The sequence below is a fragment of the Micropterus dolomieu genome, linkage group LG03, assembly GCF_021292245.1.
Source record: "Micropterus dolomieu isolate WLL.071019.BEF.003 ecotype Adirondacks linkage group LG03, ASM2129224v1, whole genome shotgun sequence".
Taxonomy (NCBI): domain Eukaryota; kingdom Metazoa; phylum Chordata; class Actinopteri; order Centrarchiformes; family Centrarchidae; genus Micropterus; species Micropterus dolomieu.
The window spans coordinates 22,167,665-22,193,233 of record NC_060152.1 but is presented as its reverse complement, the minus strand read 5'-3'; the positions used below and the strand labels follow the sequence as shown (position 1 = coordinate 22,193,233).

At 39.4% G+C, this 25,569-nt stretch overlaps 1 protein-coding gene and 2 long non-coding RNA genes across 3 annotated transcripts; 1 reads left to right on the top strand and 2 right to left on the bottom strand.

Annotated features, from left to right (window-relative positions):
• The first annotated feature begins 335 nt into the window (after positions 1-335).
• On the top strand, positions 336-24,707 carry slc6a3 (solute carrier family 6 member 3). The gene is made up of 15 exons (XM_046044857.1): positions 336-392; positions 1,064-1,274; positions 2,627-2,758; positions 6,478-6,694; positions 12,808-12,946; positions 13,214-13,348; positions 15,237-15,340; positions 16,059-16,183; positions 17,931-18,043; positions 18,268-18,396; positions 18,652-18,751; positions 20,333-20,433; positions 23,946-24,113; positions 24,275-24,346; positions 24,497-24,707. Exons 1-15 carry the CDS (start codon positions 336-338, stop codon positions 24,518-24,520), a joined length of 1,827 nt encoding a protein of 608 aa, XP_045900813.1. The 3' UTR covers positions 24,521-24,707.
• Positions 1,593-10,052, bottom strand: LOC123968967. Its single transcript, XR_006824590.1, has 3 exons — positions 10,033-10,052; positions 2,647-2,748; positions 1,593-1,692 (listed from the first exon to the last, which is right to left on the bottom strand). It is a non-coding gene; the product is annotated as an uncharacterized LOC123968967 (long non-coding RNA).
• LOC123968966 lies at positions 20,170-21,483 on the bottom strand. The gene is made up of 2 exons (XR_006824589.1): positions 21,106-21,483; positions 20,170-20,469 (listed from the first exon to the last, which is right to left on the bottom strand). It is a non-coding gene; the product is annotated as an uncharacterized LOC123968966 (long non-coding RNA).
• Positions 24,708-25,569: the final 862 nt, after the last annotated feature.

The window sequence follows — 25,569 nt, the reverse complement described above, 5'->3', positions numbered from 1 at the left end:
ACGACCCATGAACTTTATGCATTTCCCTCTCACACCGTCTGCGTAACGTTTTTTTCTAAAATGCCGTATTTTTTTATGTTGCTTCAGTGTTTAATTTTTTTTACAGCTTTAATTGAGTTTTCCTTCCACAGTTGTGTTGAAACCCCGTTAAGTCTTGTTATGTTTTGCAGTGATAACCCAGTTTCCCAAAAGGGATATTAAAGTTCCCTCCTGTGTTTTACTCACTCAAGACTCTTTGGCTGCACCTGCCTTCTTTCCTCTCCCACAACCAACCGGCATTCCGCTCCCGTAGGCTGTGCACCCCGCCATACTGACAGAGAGTCCCTGTCGGCCTGATGTCCTCAGTTGTAGCCCCGGAAAAACCCACCTCTAACACCATGGGCCCCAAAGAGGTCAGTGCAGATCTGACACAATTGTAGTCGATTAGTGGCATGCCATACAGTCTGATAGAGAAAATCTAACTGAATCTCGACATTGTGCAAGCTTCTTAATTAAATGCATTTCTCTCTAACTTGGTCTGTCTGACTCAATTTATGCTGACCAAAAAAGTGTTGGGTGGGGAAAAAGAACCATAATGGTAATGAAAGCCACTTTTGTTGGAAGGTAAAATTGACTTAAACATAATTTTAACCCTTTACAATTTACTTAACTTACTCAGAGGACAAAATATAAATCCTCAGCTGGTGTATGAAGCCCTGATGAAATGAAGGGGATTGTCACGGTCTTTCTTGTGTGGGAAGTGACAGAATAATAAAATGAGGGTGAGACTAAACGAGACTGGTTCACCCGGTGCTTTTAAATCACACGTGCATGCTTGTACGTGTAAATGGGATCTATCTGCTGTACTTGTCTGTCGTTCGATCATATACATCTATCTACTTCATCTGTCTTTATTTACAATGACTTACTGTATGTGCAAGATTGTACAGAGAAAATCCATAGTTCGTTAACATGACTAAATGTTCCTGTCTGACCTTTTGGAGAGAAATATACAATCAAAGTATACCTTTAGTATGTTTAAGGCATGGACTCATTATTAATTTAGTGACTTCTGACTCTTTAGGTGGAGCTGATCCTGGTGAAGGAGCAGAATGGGGTTCAGTTCACCTCAACCACCTTAGTGGCTCCAAATCCTTCTCAGACCAACCGCAGTGGGGAGGAGGAGAGGGAGACCTGGGGGAAGAAAATCGACTTCCTCCTGTCTGTGATCGGATTCGCCGTAGACCTCGCCAATGTCTGGAGATTCCCCTACCTCTGCTATAAGAATGGAGGAGGTGAGATGGATTAAAAGACTGAGGGGGGTGGAAGCTGATGTTGGCCCATGTGTAAAGGGTCCCTATGGATACAGAAGGGATTAAGGAAGGGAAAGCAGGGTATAGGGTGTGTTTCATATGAGAGAATAAAATCATCCTCCTCTCCTAAGCGAGTAGGGAAGGAAGGACTTGAAGGGCTGATGGTGGAGATTTGTGTGTGGTCGTGTTGAAAGGAAAGATGGGGAGAACAGAAAGAAATATATGAAAAAATAATTTTTTCACACACACTTACATACTGTATATTTTCACCTGCATGCACTATACTCGCATGTATGTGCATATGTATTTGCACATGAATGCAGATGTGTATGTGATATCGTGGGTGTGTTTCAGCTCCTTGTGCTCGCTGGTTCTTGTTTGAGATTGTTTTTTCCCAACCCTGTACAGAGATCAAAATAAGGGAAAAATCACAGCTGCTCTGAACAGATTAGCTCTAACAATCACTGCCACTAATTACAGCTGTTTAACATAGAGCTCTGTTTACGTTTAAGAGCTATAGATGATATTGAGGCCATGGTCAAGGTTGACTACATGTTGCCAAATCCTGTCATACTTGTATTCAGGGAAAATATTAATGAGTTTCATTTGTGGCAATTAACCCATTTTTTTTAATGATTTGATTTTATGGCTGAGAGTAGAGAGGAGACAGAAAATTAGGGGAAAGAGGAACGACATGCAACGAAGGTACCTGGCCAGATGCAAACCAGGGACATTGTTGTTCATTGTCGGTGCTTTAACTGCTAATCCACCAAGGTGCCCCGAGCCAAACTATTTTTAAGATTGTTGATAATCACCATATTTCCTACTCTGTGACTGTATGTAATCCAAATATTTATGGTAGATTATAAGATCTCCTTTCATCATCTCAAAAAACTACACAAAACAACATTTCACAGAGGCTGTTTAACATTGAGTAGTTATGCAATAAGTCACAGCTGACACCCCTCTCCTTGGAGTTTCTCCTCAGTGGGCTCTTGGCATCAACTATGACATGTAATGATTTGCATCTGGTGTCAAATAAGAGAAAGAAACCAAAGAAAATTAATAATTGGGTGAGGCCTTCATGGACAATGAGTGTCGGTCTTTTCTCAGTCACCTGTGTTTTGTAGTTTAGGTTAGCATAATTATGCTAGAAAATTGAATTAAGTTCCTAGCTTGTAATCGCAAATTTAACTAATTAGCTAACATATATCACTAAGGTGCTATTCAATTACTAAATGGTCAATTATTTTCACCTGATATGCATGTTTAAAGCATTTTGGAATGTGACATTTCATCTGGAGATGAAGTTTTACCTGTCTTTGTGTGTGCAGGTGCATTCCTGGTGCCATACCTGTTCTTCATGGTGATAGCAGGCATGCCTCTCTTCTACATGGAGCTGGCTCTGGGACAGTACAACAGAGAGGGGGCAGCAGGGGTCTGGAAGATCTGTCCCCTATTTAAAGGTAGGAAGTGACGTGTCATAGGACACAAATTCGGATACAGACAGACACATGCTCATACTGGAGGATGTACACATGCAAATGACCCTTTCTTGACACCCTCATGTCTTCACAAAAACGCTTGCATGTGTATATTAGATCTTTCTATCATGGCGTGAGTTCATTTGTCCATCTGCCGGCATGCCTGTCTGTCTGATCATATACTTCATTTAAAAAGGTCATATTATGCACAACCCTGCATGTCATAAACAACCCACAGCATTAGCAGATTGCTACAAGTGAAACACATTTCATCAACACCCAAATATTTCTATCAGTCGGATCCTTCCTTCTAAATGCATCAATCAGAATCCATTTCTATGCCGGCAACGTTGACTTTCAGCTGAATTCGTCACTTGTGCAAGCAGTGCCAGATGAATTTCAGATGGCTCACCATACCTAAAAATCGCGATTTCTCACTTACTAATAAGCTAGTCAGGATCTTGACTGTGGACAGTCACACTATTCTTGGCAATTAATCTAAATCTCAGACAATTCACATACAGATTCAGAACATGCGAGATGAAGTTAAGTGCTTTAAGCTTCACTCGGTAAATCAATATACATGCTGGCTGTAACCTGCTTCCTCTTTCCATCACTGAACACAGGCACTACTGTTTTCCATCATGTTATGCTTGGTTGTCAATGTAAGTGCTGTTTCTAGTGTATTTTACTGTAAATGTGAGGTTTTATGGTCAGATGTTTTCTGAACCTGATTTTAAATCGTAGGTATTTCTTTATAACATTGAATATGTATGACAAAATAAGAAACAATCAAAATAAAATTCAGGAGAAAAAATATTCTTAGAGTTTAATGCAAAAACACATCTGCTTGTTTGATTTAGGGATGACGATGTTGGTCAGCGACATCTGTACTTTGTATTTTGTGCTAACATTAAGATAATGTTAATATGTAGCAGCTGGATGGTGCAGTAGCAGTATTTTAGCCCTGTGAACAGCAGGTCAGAAGTTCAAACCTCTGGTAAGTCATTTTAGATACAAGTGTCTGCTAAATGAGTACATTTAATGTTAACAAGTGAAACTAAGGTGGTGAACTTGGTGAACATTATACCTGCTTAACATCAGCACATTAGCTTTATCAGCTTTGTGAGCATGTTAGCATGCAGATATTGGCATTTAGCTCAAAGCACCTTTGTGCCTAAGTACAGTCTCACAGAGTAGCTAGCATGCCTGTAGACTCTAGAGTCTACAGAGTCTAGACTCTAATTGATGCAAGGAAATTTCACTTGAGTCTCGCCCACTTCAAATCAGTGACAAAAGCAAACAAAAATCTCAAGTGAAATAACCGAAACTGCTCTAGGATGTCATCACTCATATTACGAAGCTGATTGAGAAAATATGTCTTATTAAGCTTTTTTTCCCTCCTTTTCTTTATTGTGTTAGTTATCTTTTTTGTGCATGTAATAGGTTTGCAAAGTGAAAAAGCCCAAAGTCCACCCCAAAGGGAGTTCCCATCTCCTACAGAAAACACTGCTCTGAACTGCCTGAAAACAGCTCTGTTGAATTCTAGCCTTTACTTCCCTAACCTATTTGCGTAACTTTGTAACACGTCATAATGCTCGCCTAGTATAATAATGGCTAGTGAGGCACACCTTCAAAAACACTGATGGAGTAACACACTGAGCTGCAGTACACACGTTGACAATATTTCTGCCCGCTGCCTCCCCTCAACCCTAGCCTACCTACCAAACGTGACAGTGAATGAAAAAAAGTTGTTGCTGTGACGTAGAGACAGTGCACAGTTAAAACGTTACGTATGAAGGATAAATTTGTTACAAATTATTAACTTACCAATCTGAAACTCTTGCTCAAGTCTAGGTTGCGAAGCTAGTTCGCGAACATGTACAGCCGAACCAATGCTGGTTACCAGCTTGTCAGGACCCGCCCTACTCTTCTTCTGATTGGCTATGTGCAACTCCCAACAAAGATCTAATAGAAGTGGGATGCTTCGCTCTGCAACTAAAACGGAGTGTAACACACAAGATTAAAAGATGTGCTGCAGCAATATGCAGTTTGACAAAAATATGGTGTTTTTTGAAAATCAAACAATATTAACCTATTCTGGTAGTACTCCTAAATAAAATGATGAACCTGAAAATGAGCATAAAATTACTACTTTAATATCTGCATGTCTTTCTGTCTGCTTGTCTGCCTACATGCCTGTCTGTCCACATGCCAGTCTCTTTTGTCTGCTTGTCTCTGCCGTTGAGCAGCGACAGCCATTGTTTATCCTCCCCAGAGCATCAGGTTTTGTTGGCACTCAGATGGAAAGCAAATGAAAATTGGGCTTTTAGACTCTCGTCCTGATTGTCCAAATCCTTCTGTCAAGTAGTGGCAGGGAACACTGGCTGACACTCTGTGGGGATACTTTTCAACACATCGATAAGCAAAGCACAGTTTAGGAGAATGTCATCCAAACATACAATAATGGAGAAACAAACATTAAGACCGATTCACATTTCTGAGCAAAGTCATTGGTTGAAAATATAATATACATTGCTTGGTGCAACTTTTTATGCTTTTACAAGCTGTGACTTGTGTGTTTTTATCCATCTCCATCTTTGTACTATATAAAGAATAAACAAAAATACACACTCAAATACCTTTGCCAACAGCAGACTATCTATCGCTTCCCAGTATAGTGCCGTACCACTGTCGTTTGTTACATCATGTCCTTGTTCTGGGTCTGAAGGTGGCCCACAGTGCAAACGTGTGCCTTCATGTGTTTCTGTGCGTGTGCCTCTGAGCGTGTGCCTCCTGTGTGTGAACATGTGCCGTCTGTCAGGGAGCACACTGAGTAGGTTGACGTTCTAATCACATGCTTCACTCTCTCTTTCTCTGTCTCTCAGCGGGGGATAACAGTAATTATTCAAATACACACATACACATGCCCATATTGACAGTAATTATTCTGATCAACAAGCTGGTTTCCTCTCAAGATCAATGCATGTAAAGAAAATGACTGAGAACGGGAGATGGAGAGAGATAACATGGCTGCATGTGGCGCTAATAAGAGGCATCGCTCCCTGGACAAATATCACATCCACATTACAAAAGAATCAATAAGGCACACTTGTGGCCATGCCTCTTGGCAAAGGTTAACTATTAAATTCAGCCTTAGAAGAGTGAACACTGTTTCAGATTTATAGAAAGGGTAGATGTGTTGATAATTAAGGCGTGAAGAGGCAATCTTTAGAAGTTGATGAATCTTAAAATCTTTAAAATGAAAGAGTGAAAAATAAAATGTCTGCTAAAGAAATAATGTCTGATTTTCCTTATTTTTGTGAAATATTGGATAAAAGTACTCCATTGGACCTCAAACAGTTATTTATGTCCCTCTGAAATGTTGTGGAGTAAAAGTAAAAAGTATAAAAGTGCAAGAAACTCAAAATTGGACAGAAGTACAATACTTGAGTACATGAACAGTTACTATCCAGCACTGTACATTTCTGCAGCCATGGAAGTCAGCCATGAAAAGCTGTACTCTGCAATTCAAACAGGGCTAAGGACCAATGGGATGTTAGATTCCACTGAGGTGCCCAATTTCAATATCTCAGGTGTTAATTAGGTGTCAGCATAGCCAATTCCAGCTCCTCTTTCGATCTCGTTCTCTCTGTGTCTTTAATGCCTAAATATGTGAATTATTTGTGTTCCCCTAACAGGTGTAGGCTTTACAGTAATCCTCATTTCCCTCTACGTTGGTTTCTACTATAATGTCATCATCTCCTGGGCGCTGTTCTACCTCTTCTCCTCGTTCACCAGCGAGCTACCTTGGGTCCACTGCAACAACACCTGGAACAGTCCTAACTGCTCCGACTGGGCTGACAACAGCTCAGTCAATGATATTTACAAGTCCACCCCTGCTCAGGAGTACTTTGAGTAAGTTGGCCTGAATTAAGGCTCTAACATTTATTTATTAATATTTGTTTGATTTTTTTTTGTTTGTTAGTTCTATAAAAAAAAATGCTATTACTGGTACTTCGATTTATAGTTAGTTTGGAGCCCCACCATGCTTTTGAAAAATCTGATTTTTTTTATTTTTATCTAACAGTATTTAAATGGTATTATAAGGAGATATGTATTAGTGTCTGCCTCTGGGAAAGTGGGAAAAAGTTCTATTCCCAAATCAGGTGAAGTGAATCTAGAGTTACTTAGTGAAACTGTTATTATAAATGGGAATTGTAATGGAATCTACTGTGTTCCCACTTTTCCAGCGTGGGAAAAAAAACTAATAAATGCCTTAGGACAGACCTTTCTCTTATGTATTTGGTGTAGTCTAAAGTGTCAAAGAGTAATGTTAAGCTATCTTGGCTTACTTGATGAGTGTATATGTGATCAAATAACATAACTGTGATTTTATAAGCAACAAGAAACTGAGAGAATTGTTTATTGGGTGTCTTTTTCCAAGCTATGTCCGAGTGGAGGCCCACAGTCCCAGACCTTAAAAACCTCTGATCTATTTTTTGTTGAGGTCTTTCAACCTACAGCAAATAATGAAACTGTAAGGTCACTGCAGTTGAACTAGTCCAACTACTAAAATGTGTGTCTTGCATTGGCTGAGCTTGAGCTTGAGCCATGTGAAGGTGCAGAGGTGGCTTGACACTCTTCAGACTAACTGATGTTACTGTAATTACTATCAGCTGTTTGTCTAGATTTAGTAATGCCTTGGAATAGCTAATTATGAATAATTAAAGTATAAAATATTCAAAAATGAACATCAGGTATATTTTCCTTAAAATGTATCCAGAGTTTGGCTGCATTTGGCTGATGTAGCCTCCCTCCCCTGTGAAGCCAACCAGGTGTCTCCTGTTCCAAGAGTTCTGTTGTGACCGTTGAGGCATTTCATCCATGCCAGTTGAAATGGCAGTGTGCTATTTACACAGAACCACCTGCAGACAATTTAACCACCTCTGTTGAACATTGGCTGATCTCATCTCAGGCTGTCTCTGAAATGATTTCAATCAAGGTGTCATCAAGGTTCAGTGATTATATAGTTTTTCAGGTAATGCCTGAAATTCAATCTTACAGAATGCAACATAAAAGTATACTTATAACTAAATTACTAAATTATACCAAATCTGCCCCATTGGCATTGCAGTTTTCCCATGTTGGCAGGCTGTCACGATCTTTGAGACGTTTAAGCGTTAAGGATTAGTACATCTAGAATCAGCTCATTCAGGGTAATTCAGGGTAACCTAGAAATATATCTTGGTGAGGTGAGCTCAAAGTGAAGCTCTAAAGGACTCTAAGATGTAGTGCTGTCTCTGTCTTGGTCATGTCAAGGGCTCAGAACATGTCAACAACAATTTCAGGATGTTGTGTATACTTTCAAGTCACTCAACAAAACTTTATAAAACCAGGTAATACACTTTATACATAGTAAAAGACAGAAGTGGCAAGAATAAGCCAAGAAATACATTTATAATATACATGATATGAAACAGAGAATACATTCATAATATGCATATTATTAAGCACCAAGAAAAGGTAATCTCGGTTAGAGCATTTCAGAGGTTACTACCAGCCACACTGAAGGTCCTGTCACCCATAGAGTGGAGCCCAGAGGTGGGGAGTGGAGAGTACATGGGTTTCAGAGTACATGAGTAGGTACACCAAGTAGAAGGGCAGTAATCTAATTGGGATCTGATAAAGGCAAGAATGTAAGTCTCTTAATCAAAGTGGGAAAGAGAAGAGCATAGCCTGGAGATGTTCTTCAAATGGAAATGGCAGTCTTGATGATGTTTTTGATATGTGTGTCAAAACAAAGGGTGGAGTCAAAAGTTACACCAAGATTTTTGCCTTCAGCAACAGTGGATTTAAAGAAAAACAGGGATGGACAGATTTAGATGGAGTACTTTGCCAAGTGTAGCTGGTGAAGCAATGAGAATAGCCTCAGGTGATGTAGTGGTAGAATGTCCTATGGCTTAGAGTGTACGTAGATTTTTGTGTTGTCTGCATAGCAGTGAAAGTTGAGTCCAAGAGGGAAAATGTAGTAAAAGTAATGAATAGTAATGGTCCAAGAACTGAGCCCTGGGGGACACCATGGGAAGCAGGGATGTGGGAGATCTAAAGCAGCTAATGGACACAAGCTGCTGTCTAGCTGTGAGATAGGACAGTTAGCTCAAGGAGTTGGGCAAGATATAGGGGTTTGGTAATTGGTCTGTAGTTCTTGTATTCTTCTAGGTTAGCGACAGTTTTTTTTTTTAGGACTGGGGTATTAGCAGACATTTTTAGACCGGAAGGAATAGAGCCAGATAAAATAGATGCATTAATGATTTGTGTAAGCAGGGGGCAGAGCACAGGCAGATATGATTTAATCAAAGGAATGGGCATGGGGTTAAGAAGGCATGTGGTAGTCTTTGAATTTATAAGAAATTCAGTTACAAACAGACTGAAATAAATCTAGATGTTAATGCTTTCAAGTTACTTAGTGAAACTGTTATTATAAATGGGAGTTGTACTGTTTTCCCACTTGCCCAGAGTCAAAAAGTAATTAATTCCTTAGAACAGACCTTTTTTTATGTGTTTGGTGTGTTACCGGCGCCAGACCTAGGGGAGATCTGGACTGGCAGCAAAGGTTACACGGGCTAGGAAGCACTGTGTAGCCACTTTGTATTAATAGAGAGATGACCAAAGTTAGTGTCTTGCTCAAGCCAGAGCTTGTTTATTTCTGACTACAATCACATACAGTCCCAGTCACATTATCTTTAAATCTCAGCTTAAAGTGCATGTTAAACTAATACTAAAAATTTCACAAATAAACAACAAATGACATAACCAAACAGACAATATACAATATATAAAGCATTCTACCTTATGGAAAATAAGTACACATGACATCAAAATAATTGAACAGATATTCCACATAATCGAAATTGACTTAACATAATAATATGTAACAAAATAATATAACTCAAAACACACATTCACTTTACTCTGATTCCTCTGATACAGTCATTCACATATTAACACATTACATTACATTTCTGCTAACATTAATTGTAACACTAGTTACAGTCACTACCCAGAGAGTTTGATAGGAGAAGTATGATTTATTCTCTTTCCAAAACCTAAAATAAATCCAGAAAAATATCAGCTGTGGATCGTTCCTAATGTACTGTTAGTTAGCTAACGCTAGCTAACTTCCTACTCAATGGAACGAAATAAAGCCCTACTCATCTGCTTTTTAATGATTGTAATAATGAATAGAGGCCTACCCAGCTTTACAGGAACAGTGTTGATTGTTCATATCGTTGTCTTTTGTCTTTAAGTTAGCTATCGGTAGGCTTTAGCTTCTATTTTTCATTTTTTTCACATCTGTTTGAGTCAGTTTGACAGCCTGAATATAACCTTCAAATGTATAATGCAACTGCAAAACTGTCTGCTTCTTTCTGAGATTGCTAAAGAACTAATTTGACAATATTTCTCCGGGGATTGCAGTAATAGACAGTGTGTCGGCCTTAGCAACAGTAACTAAGGGGGGCGGGGCGGGGCTTAGCGAAGGATCAATTACGTTGACATGTCGGCAGTGTGGACGCAAAAGATGCAAAAAACGCCGTTTGCAGAAACTGTTATGTTGAATTGTCTCCAAGCACATCCACACCATCTGTGGCTGACTTCTTCAAACAATCTGTCCCGTCACTCGTTTCTGAGAAGACGATTAAGCTAGCCTACATTTGGAGTGCACACGTATTTAAGCCTTTATGGTAACTGAAATGGACCAGTGCGAGCTGACAGGCAGGTTAGCGACTTTATCCTGTCATTTTCTGTCTTTACAAAGACAAGTTGCAGTATGAGAGTCCTACCTGAAGAGAGGCTATAAAGTCTTCATGTTGCGTGATACGAGAACCACATACAACATTATCAAATTGGGTCGGACTTGATGAATTTAGCGCGAGGATACGGATGTGACAACGTCCGGTTTTCAAAATAAGGTGTCTATACAGTATGGAAATAAGATTAATTGGATTATATTCACAGAAATTATAAAACATATTACGTGTGTACATTAAAAGTAAATAGACACATGTAATTTACTTTACCAGAGTTTACTTTACCTCTTGGGCCTCGGACCCACCCACCATAGTCTCTCCAAATCCTGTGGGGAACACTGAGTAAAAAGTACATTTTTACTATTTAATTTATGCAGTGGTTAAAAAAAAAAAAAAAAAAAAAGGAACAAATGTGAATGTACTTGTTCGGTGATTGGTATTCTTTATTCAGCAAATGTTTTTATTATGTTCGGTTTCAGCCAAAAATGTTCATTTTGGTGCATCCCTAAATGGAGCTGTTATTTGAGTTGGGCAAGATGATTTAGTGTATCTGAGAGGAGCACATTATTCATAGAGGACAGGTCATTGGATGTTGAGTTAGTGTAACCATAAATGAGCTCAGTCTGCAGCACATCCATTAGAAAAGGTATATTAATGCTCTGGAGTTTCCTGTATGTGATGAGTGGGATGAAGTCAATGTGAGGGAGCAGGGATTCTAGCATTGAAAAAGCCATATGATCTGTTACTGTAAAATCCATGCCATGTAGGTTTGATGGAGAAATACCAGAGGAGCAGACAAGGTATATGACCTTCAGCATGTAGATGTGTATGTGTGTAGCATAATTTGAGTGAGTGGAATAGGTTAATAAACTCAGCAGCATTGTTTAGAATCCACATGGATTTTCAAGTCACCAACTACCAAAATGGAAGGGGGTTTCCGGCTCCAGCGGAACTTGGTTTTGGTCTTTTTCCTACCCATCTGGATTTAGTAACTATTGGATTTTATGAGCTAAAAGAACAGGGAGAGTGGTACCTGAGTTTGAGGCAGGGTGATATAAGGCAGGAAAGTGAGGGTGTCATGCTGTATAGGCCCTGCAGGAGTGTAGAGTCAATTCAGTGTTCGTGGATAAAATACACGATACTGAGTTGGTTTGGGTGATGACGCATGGGTGGTGATGGCGCATTAGATAAGACACATGCCTTTGGTGTTAGAGACTCGGGTTCAATTTCCCACTGTGACTCGCTTTGGATAAAAGTGTCAGCTAAATAAATAAATGTAAATGACAATCCTGTTTAAAAAGTTCCAGTCGGTTGAGGAATGAGGTTAAGTTTTCAGGGGAATTCTCCGTTCCTACAATATCCCTTTGGCCAAATGTGAAGCTAACATCAACGGTAACCCTAACCCTAACTTCTCATCACCAAAACATGGGTGATTCCCTTTGTTTTTAACAAGAAACAAATGTCTTGCTCAAGGACAATTCTCGCTCAGAAATCTTGTGAGAGATGAGTTGTTGCAGGAAAACGAAGGAGGAAACATGAGTCAGAGTTGAAGAGCGGAGTTTGTTGTGTTGGAGTAACATTGGAAATAAAGTCTTGCTAGCAGTTCCTCTTTGTACACAGCAAACTGGTCTCCCGGGTTTCTTGGAACAACCTGCCTCTCACAAGACGTCAGAGCACGAATTGTCCTTGAGCGAGACTTCTGCTTCTTGTTAAAAACAAAAGGTGTCACTGGGTGTTGTTAGTAAGGATCCTTTCCATGATGTTGTTAGACATCTCGCATAACTGTCTGAGCCTGTCAGTGGCAAAAATAAGCATTTTTTGTAGACGTAATTTTGACACAATTGCCCCGAAGGAATATGTTGCAGCCACTGCAGCTGGTTTGTGGCTGCCGGCTAAAGTCACGGATTCCAAAACGTTTTGCACTTACTAGTCATTTCAACACCAAAATATGTGAAAATAGGGCCCAGGTTTAAAAATACCAAAATTATTATTTAAACACTATCCTGAAGGATTTTGTCTCAACAACAGGTTTTTGGTAGAAGGTCCTTAGGTTAGTTCTCTGGGAGTTGTTACAGTCCTCACAATATTTCTGAACTGCTCCTTTCACTTCAGGCCTCTGCCAAGTGAGTTCTTTGTAGGTGAGAATGTGCTAAATACATACTCTAAAAATGGTGACTCAGGAATGGCCATGGTTCTTATCAGAATATTCTCTTTCCCTAGACGAGGAGTGCTACACATCCAGGACAGTAGTGGTATTAATGATCTGGGCCGTCCACGCTGGCAGTTGACTTCCTGTCTAGGTGTAGTGATTGTTCTGCTCTACTTCAGCCTCTGGAAGGGAGTCAAGACCTCTGGCAAGGTAGGAAATGACACAGTAGCTGTGTTTCTTAATGTGAACACCACAAATCTTACCTAAGAATCTTTAAGTGATTCATAACTCCATGTTAGCTTCCAAATTACTTTAAGGATGTGTGTAATAAGGAAATGCTTTCATCTTCCAGTCCAGTTTAAATCCATCCAATGACTTCGTGTGAGTGTGGCTTCTTTCTCTGTGTAAATGTGGGGGTATTCTGCACGTGTGTGTGTGTGTGTGTGTGTTTGTGTGTACCTTGTGCGACCCTTTCAGGTTGTGTGGATCACAGCCACAATGCCCTACGTGGTCTTGACTGTGCTGCTGCTCCGCGGAGTCACTCTGCCCGGAGCCATTGATGGCATTAAGGCCTACCTCTCTGTGGACTTTCTGAGACTCTGTGACGCCAAGGTGAGTGTCGGCGGGAGAGAGGGGGAACAGGAGTGAGGTGAGATTGGTGGGGGTATAGAAGATAAGAGGAAAAGGAGGCACAGGGAGATGACTTTATCTAACATTAGCACTTAAAACAATGTGTAAAGAATCCTGAAAACTGAAAAAGTGGGGTTTCTCTAAAATGACTTGGCTAGTATCTTGTAACATTGTAACATGTAACTGTAACATTTTTCATTGACTTTATCATGCTAATGTGCTAAGCTAGACTTACAATAAGGCAACTGTTAACATTAGTTCATGTGGAAATAGCTAACAGTGACAAATTCACAGTAATAGAGGGTAAATTTTACAGTACTCAATACTTTCACAACTCTTAAGTTGCATTATTAACTCAAAGCTGTTACAATGTGAGATAACTTATGCATTTAAGCAGATAAAAATATGTTGGCAAGGCTTTGCTAGCAACAAGGAGTTACTGTTAAAGAGAAATCTATGCTCCCCAGCTCAATATCCTCATAATATGACATTTACATTTATTCATTTAGCTGACGCTTTTATCCAAAGCGACTTACAATTGCTATATATATTAGAGGTTGCACGCCTCTGGAGCAACTAGGGGTTAAGTGTCTTGCTCAGGGACACACTGATGGACATGTCACAGTGGGGAATTGAACCCGGGTTTCACACCAAAGTGTCTTATCCACTGCCCCATCACCACCTTTCAAAGGGCTTATGTTTTCAGCAAAGTTTTCCCTACGTCAAATGTTGAATGTATGTTTCCCTTGTTCAACATGTTGAAATCACCCAACTACAGCTATAGCTACAGCTACAGCTATATATCAGCCTATTGTTGTTAAACTTCTTGAATCCTACACCCTCAAATTTGCAGGCAAGGCAGTTTTCTTGAGGTTAGACACTGAAATCACCACAGTGGCTACACTGATTTTTACCAATCTAACTGCATTTGACACGCCGAACTTCCTTCATTCTTTTGCAATGTGCACTGTGAAGACAGCCTTTACCAATCTGTTACCATGTTTATATCAAGTGACACACATGCTGGGAATGTAAAACCCTGGGAACAAAGAGATGAGCCCAAGAGAAAGAAAGGCAATATTAACATTTTTCAATGTTGATTGTGCAGTAATTGTTACTATTACATGCTCAAGAAAACGCAAACCGCAGCATCAGCGAGCCCAGAACAAAAACAATAGAATTGGAATGGAGAACTGTAAGAAGATAGCAGAGAGCTAAACTAAATTTAAAGGACAGAAAAGAAGGCAGGACAGGTGTGAGAAAGAGTATGCTCGGCAAAAATGTCTTTCATTTTGATATGCAGGGTTGAATGACAATGTGGAACTATTCCAACTCAATTTATTTGGGTTAATGCATAACATCTAAGATATATTAATTGTCAGTCTCCTCTCATTGTATGATGTAGACCAATTTGGGAAAAGAATTTAAAACAGTGTTAGTTTAAAATTGTAAGTACCGTTAGCGCGGCATTTCCTCAAGGAATAAAAAAAAGTAGAAAACTGTTTGTGTAACCTGTGTCTAATATTTTCCTTAACCAGCTATCACATCTTATAACAACATATTATTTATCTTAACATCAGGCACTAAGAGCTCAATGAGTAAGCATGCAGGACTAAAGCACTCAGTTATGGAGTATGAGAGAGAAAGCAAGAAGGAGAGAGAGAGAGAGATGCATGGCAGCAATTGGAGAATTAGATTAGATAGATGCATGGAGCAGTAATTTGCAAAATTACCCCCCGTATTCACAAGCGTCTTTCATCTACTGCTGTTGAATGAGTTTCCTGCAATTATCCCTAATAATGGCTTTTTTCCTCTCCTGTGCCTTTTGTTTGCCGCTTCACACAAGTGTGCTTGTTCTGTTGCTCCCCAGGTCTGGATTGAGGCTGCGACACAGATCTGCTTCTCTCTGGGAGTGGGGTTTGGTGTGCTAATTGCCTTTTCCAGCTACAACAAATTTAGCAACAACTGTTACAGGTAAAGGCACACAGGGAGATGCAGGAGGGGGTTCACAGAAACAGGCAGAGGACGGGGAGTTGCTTCTACATACACAAACACGTGCACACAACATAAGCAGATGAATTACAATAACCTTTGAAGCTCCTTGAAACCCGCCATGTCTTTGACACCATGCTGTGCAACAGACAGCCATGACACCCATCAAAACTGTCGCAGTCTTTGAAAATTATCAGCATCCCGCAGGAGGCTTTTATCTTTTTTTTTTGCCTTTTTAAAAAATGTTTCTGATAACTGACATATGACACTGTCCACCATGAGGATTTCTCCTTCAGTATAACACCAAATCACTGAAGCTATATTCTGACTGAAGTGAGGGCTTGTGATTTTTTTGTAGGACAATGAGACTGTATGTGTAAATTTAGACACACCAAGGTTCTGTCTGTTTTCAACTCCGGCCAACTAATTTATATATTAATTTTCTCCACACATTTTTGCAATTGAGGGTGGTCAAACTCTACTCCAAGAGAAAGCAGGAGGATGACTTCCCTGTCTTTCACATTCAGGCAAAACATTGACTGCCTGACTAATCCACAAAATGTATAAGGGATCTCTAAATTATTCTGCAACCAAGACTCATGACAGCAATCTAGCATTATTTTTGTGTAAATTCAATTGCAATTTTTTTTTTTACATTCTCATTTTTAACTGTTGTTTATTTATTTATTTTTTGATCCAGAGACGCCATCATCACCAGCTCCATCAACTCTTTAACCAGTTTCTTCTCCGGCTTTGTGGTCTTCTCCTTCCTTGGGTACATGTCCCACAAGCACAACGTTGCCCTGGATAAAGTTGCCAGAGATGGTATGGTTTTATTTGACTGTGTTTGAAATGTGGTGTTTTTATGGTGTAGATTAGCACTGCTTTTGACACCATTGATCACAACATCATGTTAGACAGTGGGGATCTCTGGTACTGCCTTAGAATGGTTTTCATCCTACCTGTCAAATAGGAAGTTTTGCGTGTCTGTAAACAACTATGTCTCTTCGTTCTGTCCAGTTAAATATGGTGTGCCTCAGGGGGTCGGTCTTAGGACCCATTTTGTTTTCAGATGGCAAAACAAATGCTGCCATCTGCTGGTTCCCTATTAAATCACATTAAGCCTGTTGCAAAGAACCTTGGTGTCTGGTATGATAGTAATTTAAATTTCGAGCAGCACACCACAAAGCTTGTTCAATCATGTTTTTATCAACTTAGAAATATAGCAAAAATGTGTTCTATGTTAACTTTTAAGGACACCGAGACCATTTTACACGCCTTCATCTCATCACACCTGGATTATTGCAACAGCCTTTTCACTTGTTTAACCCAAAAATCTACTGATCGACTCCAGACTGTCCAGAACTCAGCTGCCAGGCTTTTAACCAGAACAAAGAAATATGACCACATCATCCCTATTTTAGCTTCATTACACTGGCTCCCAGTGTGTTTTAGAATTGACTTTAAAATTCTATTGATTACTTTTAAAGCTCTTCGTGGCCTCTCGCCTTGTTATATTTCTGACCTTTTAGTCCCATACGCACCAGCACGTACCTTGAGATCCTCGGGCAGAGGTCTGTTGTCTGTTCCAGAGTCTCGACTGAAAACTAAAGGGGACAGAGCGTTTGCTGTCAGGGCCCCGAGGCTCTGGAACAGCCTGCCCGAGGAAATCAGGTCGGCTGAGTCAGTGAACTCTTTTAAGTGCCTTCTTAAAACATACTTTTATAGGAGAGCCTTTCCCGATCTTATTTGACTTTATTTTATCCCTTTTATTTTATTCTATTTTACTTATTTTATATTTATCTTAAACGTGTATTTTGGTCTTTTCAATGTTTTTCTTGCTTGTATTGTTGTCTTTTGGGTATTGTATTGTTGTCTTTGCACTTGTTAAAGCACTTTGTAACTTGTTTTTGAAAAGTGCTCTACAAATAAAGATTATTATTATTATTATTATAGATATTTGGTGGGAAACACTAGTGTTAGGTTAAGGCGTTTCCTCAAAACAAAACATATTATTTTGCCAGCTTACCTACCTTTCTATAAATTTGAAGTACATTTGGAGAAATTTGGAGCTCAGTTAGTTGAAGTTCAACAGAACATACTGCACTTTGTACATTTGTTAATGCGCCTATACAGTTGTTAATTTCAGGTAGCCCACAGCAGGCTAGTATAGGCATTATTCCATGATGGTTGCTATTAAGTGACACTGCAAACAGCTCAATAGATGCGGAATAATGTGCATTCTTTAATTATTCCAATAATCAAATACATTTAAGATGAGCTACCTTTAGTTGCCAGGACTGTAATCACTGAAGAAAACCCACATGAACACGATGACTGGATTCAAATGCCACAGATGTCGTTAGTGGAACTGGGTAGCTATGTTGCTTACTAGTCAATTAAAGTTAGACATAATGTATAAACTCCTCTCCAACATACCGTATTAGTACGTTAAATCCTCTTTTTAACCATGCATTTAGCTTTTTAGCTATTTAATTTTGAGGCTGCTTTTACATCTGCTTCCATGTCAAACGCTCTAAATGCTCATTTGTGTTTGTGCTGTCTTCTTTAGGTGCTGGTTTGGTGTTTGTCATTTACCCAGAAGCCATTGCAACATTACCTGGGTCATCAGTGTGGGCGGTTATCTTCTTCATCATGCTGTTAACACTGGGCATTGACAGTGCTGTGAGTATGCCTTTTTTCTATATTTGTGACATAAATTATGTCAGAGATGTTGTGATGTTGAAAGAAATTAAAAATTGTGGAACAAATAATTTTCATTTAGCAAATTATATGTTTTGGAGCTTCAGTGCAGCAATTATGCAATAGAAAGTTGGACATCTACAGTGATGTAGCAGCTCACTTATTGCTGACTGTTTTCATTGTAACTCTTGTGTCTTCTGTTGTAGATGGGCGGGATGGAATCAGTGATCACTGGGCTGATTGATGAGTTTAAATTCCTCCACAAGCACAGAGAGCTGTTCACCCTCTTCATCGTCGTTTCCACCTTTCTCATATCCCTTTTCTGTGTTACAAATGTAAGTATCATGCTGGGCAGTCTGTTCTTGCATGTCAGCCTTGTTTATGTGATTGTTAATATCCATCTTTGCTTTGTGGTTAGACTTCAGCATTTTCCTACATACATTTTATGTAGTGAGTCTCTTATGAAGCGCATCTCAAAAGGTTTTTTTTCTGTTAGTTCTGACAGTAACCTGTATGATAAAACTTAATTTAATGACACATATATATTATTTTAGCCTACGTCCATTACCATTTTTTCTCTCCCTCTCCAGGGTGGGATGTATGTGTTCACTCTGCTAGACCACTTTGCAGCAGGAACATCGATTCTATTTGGAGTGCTTATTGAAGCCATCGGCATAGCATGGTTTTATGGTGAGAAAGAGGAAGTGAAATTCACGTTTTCATGGTCAGCAAAGCTGATGTTATATTAAGGGTTTGATGAGAAATCTTTTGGTATAGGCGTGCTGTGCCTCAATGCAACATAGTTTTATTAGACATTGTCAATAATGGTTTACGCCTCTTCAATTTCTGTATTGTTAAGGTACAAGGATATACTGTAGTTGTGGTGCTCATAAGAGCTCAGTGAGGTTAAATGACCTGAGTTTTGCCTGCTGTCAGTGTTACCTCTGTGTTCATTCAGCAGTGTTGAGCCACCACATAAAGAAAATTGCAGCTAGGGGAACAGGCAATTCCCATTTGTCATGGACAGGAGTCAGCTGTCTAATCGCTAGGTTGTAGATTGTTGTGGGTGGCAAGTGGGGGGGGCTCAAAGTCAGTTTCCCTCCAGATGTCCACATTCTATTGACACTCGATTTTACACAGTTTTGACATCATCTCTGCAACAATATATGTTTTTTTTAGATCTTGTTCTTCCAACACACCAAAACATCTATAAATGATTGTTTATCTCTGCACGTGATGAGAGTTTTCTGGAGTGAATGAGTGATTCTTCCAGTTCTTTTCCAGCACTTTATCAGCACATGGAAGAAATACTTTAGTTGTGTAAGAGTAAATAACTTCTTGATACTATATGTTGTTTGTTTCGGCCTCAAAATTCAACCCCATGAGCTGATTAGTGAGCCCTTATGGTTCTGTAAATAAGTACAGTGGAGTTAGCCATTTTGTGTTTTTCTCCTTTTCCTTTCCTTTCTTCGTTTTTTATTTTTATTTTTATTTTTATTAATAACTAAAGACCATGTGCTTTATGATGGATATTAACCTTTGGGTGCATTTTTGCCTATGCTGAAAACGAGGGAAATTCTTCATAGAGTGTGAAATGCTCACTCCTATTTTGCAATACTATTCACAAAATAGTATAAAAACAATCTAAAGATCAAGGAAAATGCTTGACCTGAACTTCGATATTGAGTTTCTTGTCTCATGTCTACTGAACTGTGGAGAGATCCATAAAGGGCTAAATACTAACCAGGCCCTAGGCGGTGGGGTCAGCATATTGCCCCACTTTGGTGGGTCCCGACCTTGGCAAGCCAGATAAATCAAGCCTAAGGCTTCAGTGGGCCTTTTTTCCAATCCTCATAACTGCTGACAGGAACCTTTGACCCTTGGCCACTGTGGTCTTTCGTTCTGCTGTCCACTACATAAGTACATTTAGCTGTGCTGAATACCTGGTCGTCAGTCTGGATATATTCCTCTGCAGTGAGAGATGCCTCCAAGGCAGGAAGTCATGAGAAAAAAATGTACGGCCAGGTTTATCAGAGAAAGAAAGTTGCAGAGTGATTTTAGTTACTGAAAATGGTTAAATTGTGAATTTTATATTTACTAACAACCTGTGGGTTTCTGCATGGCCAACTTTTAATTTGATTTATAAAAGGACAGTACCCCAAACCTGCTGTGAATTTAATACATAGTACAGTATATGCATTTGACAATTTTAGCAATGGTTGTATTTAACCATGACTTGGAAGTAATATCAAGTGTTTCCATGTGTTTCAGGAGTGGACCGATTCAGCGATGACATTGAGGAGATGATTGGGCAGCGACCAGGCATGTACTGGAGGCTGTGCTGGAAGTTTGTCAGCCCCTGCTTCCTCCTGGTGAGTCACTGCACAGACATATTGTACCTTGGAACCCTAACCAAGGGACAGAAAATACATAGTGAGATTAAAGCATTTTATCCTCACTAATACATGCTTTTGGCACTGGAGATTCCAGTCTCCCTAGTACTGATTGGAACAGTTCTCATTATTTTAAACTTTTAGGCTGGTTGAATTAATAAGTAGTTTTTCCACCACTCCGTACTGTATCCAACAATCCATTAGTCCAGCGGCTATTATGGGCAAAACCAAACATCCCAGATGATTTTATTTTTTTCCCTCTAGAACTTTATCCAGAATCTCCTGAAGAGCTCCTAGGCCACCTGAGAGACATGCAGTGCATCTGGAAAGTACTCACAGCGCTTCAATTTTTATTGAATGCGGCAGCCTTATTCCAAAATGAATGAAATTCATTATTTTTACTCAAAATTATACAAAAAATACCCCATAATGACAATTTCAAAGAAGTTTGTTTAAAATCTGTGCAATTTTATTTTTATTTTTTTAAACGGGAAAAAAAAGCACATGTACATAAGTATTCACAACTTTTGCCATGACACTCAAAATTGAGCTCAGATGCATCCTGTTTCCACTGATCATCCTTGAGATGTTTCTATCGGTGGTACATTCGGTTGATCTATATAAAAGGTCTATATAACGTCCCACAGTTACCTTGCATGTCTGTAGACCTCCGAGACAGGATTGTATCAAGGCACAGATCTGGGGAAGGGTACAGAAAAATTTCTGCTGCATTGAAGGTCCCAATGAGCACCATGGTCTCCATCATCCTAGAGCTGGCCGCCCGGCCAAATTGAGCAATCGGGGGAGAAGGGCCTTAGAACTCCAGCGTGTCTCTGTGGATTGAGGAGAATCTTCCAGTAGAATAGTGTTTCTCAACGGGGGCGGTACCGAGGCGTTCTGAGGACGATGGAGGGCGCTGCAAGCTATATTTAGGAGGGGCGCTGAGCTGCTTTTGGGGGGGGGCGTTTGTTAGTTGGCAATTCTAAGGCGAGTTTACACCAAAGATTCACAACAATACAAGTTTAAACTTTAAACTATTTGCTAAAAAACTGTGGTCTGCCACATTAAAACCTGCCAGTTTAGTCCACTGCGACTGAACGAGACGGTGTATTTTTTTCCCTCAGCTACTTGTGGTGCAGGTCCGTGCTGCCTTCAGGCGAACGGGAAGTCAGAGTATCATCTGTAAAATTTGACCCACATGGTGTTTACTGTGTAAACTCTGGAAATTGACGCTCTCTTTCTCGGTATTACCGTGGGAAAGTGTTTATGTCTTTGAGGAATACAACGTGAACGTCTTGTTATCGCATTTACAAGAGGAATATTCCGCTGTCGGACTCACCCTGAAAGCAACTTCACTGCAACACCAGCGAGTGAGGAGGACCCACCTCGCGCTGTGAGTTGCAGACAGTCTGTGCCAAAGAGGACATATACGGTAGTTTAAGTAGGCTATAAAATTATAACATTAAAAACTGAAGCCCTGACTTGCTCTGTCGGGGATTGTAAGCGGCACTTTATCAGAGGTGTTGAAGTTAACGTGTTAACATTTGTCGTGAGATTTCTGCCTGATGACAGGTGTAGGTTAGTTTTGTTTCCCCCCGGCATGAGCACCTCCTCGTCTCATCCAGTTCTGTTTCTGTCAAACGGTCGAGGGGATACTTCCAGCAAATCAGTAAGGTAATGCAGTATAGGGCTTGTAGTAAAATATTATGAATTCTCTTTAAATAGGCTAATGACGTAAGTCTCCTAATATTACGACTTTTTTCTTTACAAGTCAGAGAACACATATAGTGGGAGAGATTATGAATGTGCAGAAAGTTTTGAACATGAGTAGATAAGTTACAGTGTTTCCCATACGTTCATTTATTTGTGGCGGCCCGCTACAATATCAACGCTGACCGCGACATATTATAATTTTTTTTACTACTCAACTATGCCTATTTAAATAGGCATAGTTGAGTAGTAAAAAAAATTGAAGAGCTGCAGGCAGCACTTCTTCGCACATCCTCTCACTCAACCCCCTCTCTCTCCCTCATGAACACAGCTGCACAAATCAGTCCAACACAAGGCTGTCAATGTTGGAGACCCAGCTTAAAAGTTATTAGCAAGCAGACTAGCTAATAAGGAGAGCTAAGTTAAAGTTAGAATACAGCTGGGTTTTCGAGGCTAGCATGCTGTATATAGCATGACCATATAGTCATTCTGTGGGAAACCCTGAGTTATGATATGATAAGATGAGCTAATAAAGTCCCGCCAATAACTGAATTAAAACGGATTAATTTATCACTGAGATGAAAAGGGGCCACACACACATTTAAATAGGTTACTTCCCCACAAAAGACACAAAAGAGGAGGTAAGACTTAATCATGTGTCACTCAGCAGGGATGATATTAAATAAGGTGAAGATAAGTTAACAGGAGAAAAATATTTAAAAGCAATAACGAATGTCTGAGAGCCTCACTACGTTATATTCTACTATAATTATATATTTTGAATTGTCACCTGCCACATGAATTTTGTGTTTCCCTTTATATAATAAGATATTTCCACCATAAATTGGTACAGAAAAGGCAGAAATTGGAGCAGAAATTTTCACCAGAATTCAGGAAATTAATGTGTTTAATGTTAAAAATCTAATTCACTTATCAAGTGCCCCATCCAAGAAACCAGTCTCTGGCTTCACACACAGTTTCTAGGAGGAACATTCACTTATTAGTTAAATATAATTACTTTTCACATGTTTTTTTTCCACCCGATTGAACATCTCTGAAGAGATCTGAAAATGGCTATGCACCGATGCTCCCCATCCAACCTGACGTTGTCATTATGGGGTATTTTTTGTAGAATTTTGAGGAAAAAAATGAATTTCATCCCTTTTGGAATAAGGCTGTAACATACCAAAATGTGGAAAAAGTGAAGCATTGTGAATACTTTCCGGATGCACTGTAACTCCTCTAGTGTGTCCTGAGGTCAGTACACATACACAGCTATATGTATAAAAGAAGAAAGTCTTTCCTAATTTGGCTGGCTAAAGATACATTTAGAAAACACTCCTTGTCAACAAATGACACAGACAAGATCGATAAATTCACTTCAACTCTGGATTTTAGCGAAGGAGAGGATTTAAGGTAAGATTCTGAATTTTGGCATTCAGTCAGATTCTTGCTTGTACCTGTAGTTTTTGCAACGCATTTCCCATGTAAGGCTGAGAGGTGTGACTTAAAGAGATTGTAGGAACACATGGTTTGGCATTCAACATGCCTACCACCACTTGTTCCATCTTGTACTGTGTCTAGATATAATGGTTTGACAATATTAATATTGCCACTTTTTGTTTTTAACTGCTAGTAGAAATCACAATGCTAACATCCCGTATCAGAAAACTCCAACTACATTGGACCACTGAATTAATTTTCTTTTAAGATGACTTGTGAAATGAATGGTGAATCTGAACTGATATTTTCTTAAGTCTTCAAATCATTTTCTTCCATAGTTTATGGTGGTGGTGAGCTTTGCCACGTTCAACCCCCCAAACTACGGCTCCTACATGTTTCCTCCATGGGCTAACATGGTGGGGTGGTGTCTGGCCATTTCCTCAATGAGCATGGTGCCTCTTTATGCCATCTACAAACTCTGCTCACTGCGTGGAAAGTTTTGCGATGTAAGTCAGGGCTATGACGTCTTGGCTAAAATGGAGTGGGGGGAAATTAGTTATTGTAATTTCCAGTATAAATGTTCATATTTAGTAAGCTTAAGGAGCCATTAAACATCAGGTATTGTTTTTGAAATATTTAACTAACTTTTACCCTTCTCCTGAAACAGCGACTGGCTTATGCCATCACCCCAGAGACAGAGCATCATTTAGTGGACAATGGGGAGGTTCGGCAGTTCACAGTAAGTGCTGACTTAATTATGATTAAATTTTATTGTGTCCTAATCATATTTTTTGTTGCAGGTTGATATTACAAATTTTTTTTAGCTCAAGACCAGTACAGTATCTATTTAACAGTATTATTTCATGGGCATATTTGATTTTTCCCACAGCTGCATCACTGGTTGGTGGTCTGAAAAATACAAAGAGAGTGAGAGAGATTGAAAGAGTGAGATAAAGAGAATGGGCATTGGGTGGATGAATGCATGCGCAGCAATGGTCTGAAGAGCTAAGAAGAAGAAATAACCATTTATATCGATCACGACGACGGTGGTGGTGGTGGTGGTGGGAACAGTTTAAAAGTGCCGACAAAAAACCCATAGAAACTGTAGTGTTCTTTAATTTCAACAGTGGATGTGTGAAGCTGTGTGCATTGGCCCTCTCCACCATTGTGTTGCCACTGGTGAATGGGATTCATTCAAACAGGTAATGGCATTCACACTGCTTCCTCCATAAATAGAAAACTCCTCCTGAAGAGTTTTAGCCTGTCAGTTATTTTTACTTTGCACTTGTCACAGTGTGAGAAATATTCTCAGAATCGCTGGGATAACCCATTAATTTTCAATAATTTGTATTTATTCTATATTTTCTTTATCTTCAAGCAGTAGGTGGCTTTTTTCCCCAGTTTCTCATTCTAGGGCAAAACTTAGCAGTGATATATGTAATGAATGCCACAGGTTTTACTGAATCCCAGTCTATAACTTGTTTATAATATTTGTTTATTTACTTGCTTTTCTTAAAGACTGTTATAATACACACAATTCCTGCAGACTTTGAAGAGAAGACACCTACTTTTGTTTATATCAAAACGATTTTTAGGATTTTCATTTAAATAAACTAAAACTACAAGTGTATGGACATTACCTGATGATTACCATCACAGTTCACACTTAGCAGGGTCCAAATCTTTCATAAACAAAAAATCCCTCATCGGTTACACTGAAACACAGTATGACCAGCAGTGCAGATGAGTAGTGTTATCAAATGTTGGTCATTTCATTACATGGGTGAGTATATAAAAAAATTCCTAAAACTGAATGTGTCTGTTATCAGACTTAAACATCTGTCCCAAAGTCCTATCAGCCTAATACGTGGACAACACCCCGTTCTAGACTTGACACCTTCCAAATAATTGTCACAGAGAAAAACAACATCATCAGCCACACTGCTGATCTAATCAACCAAA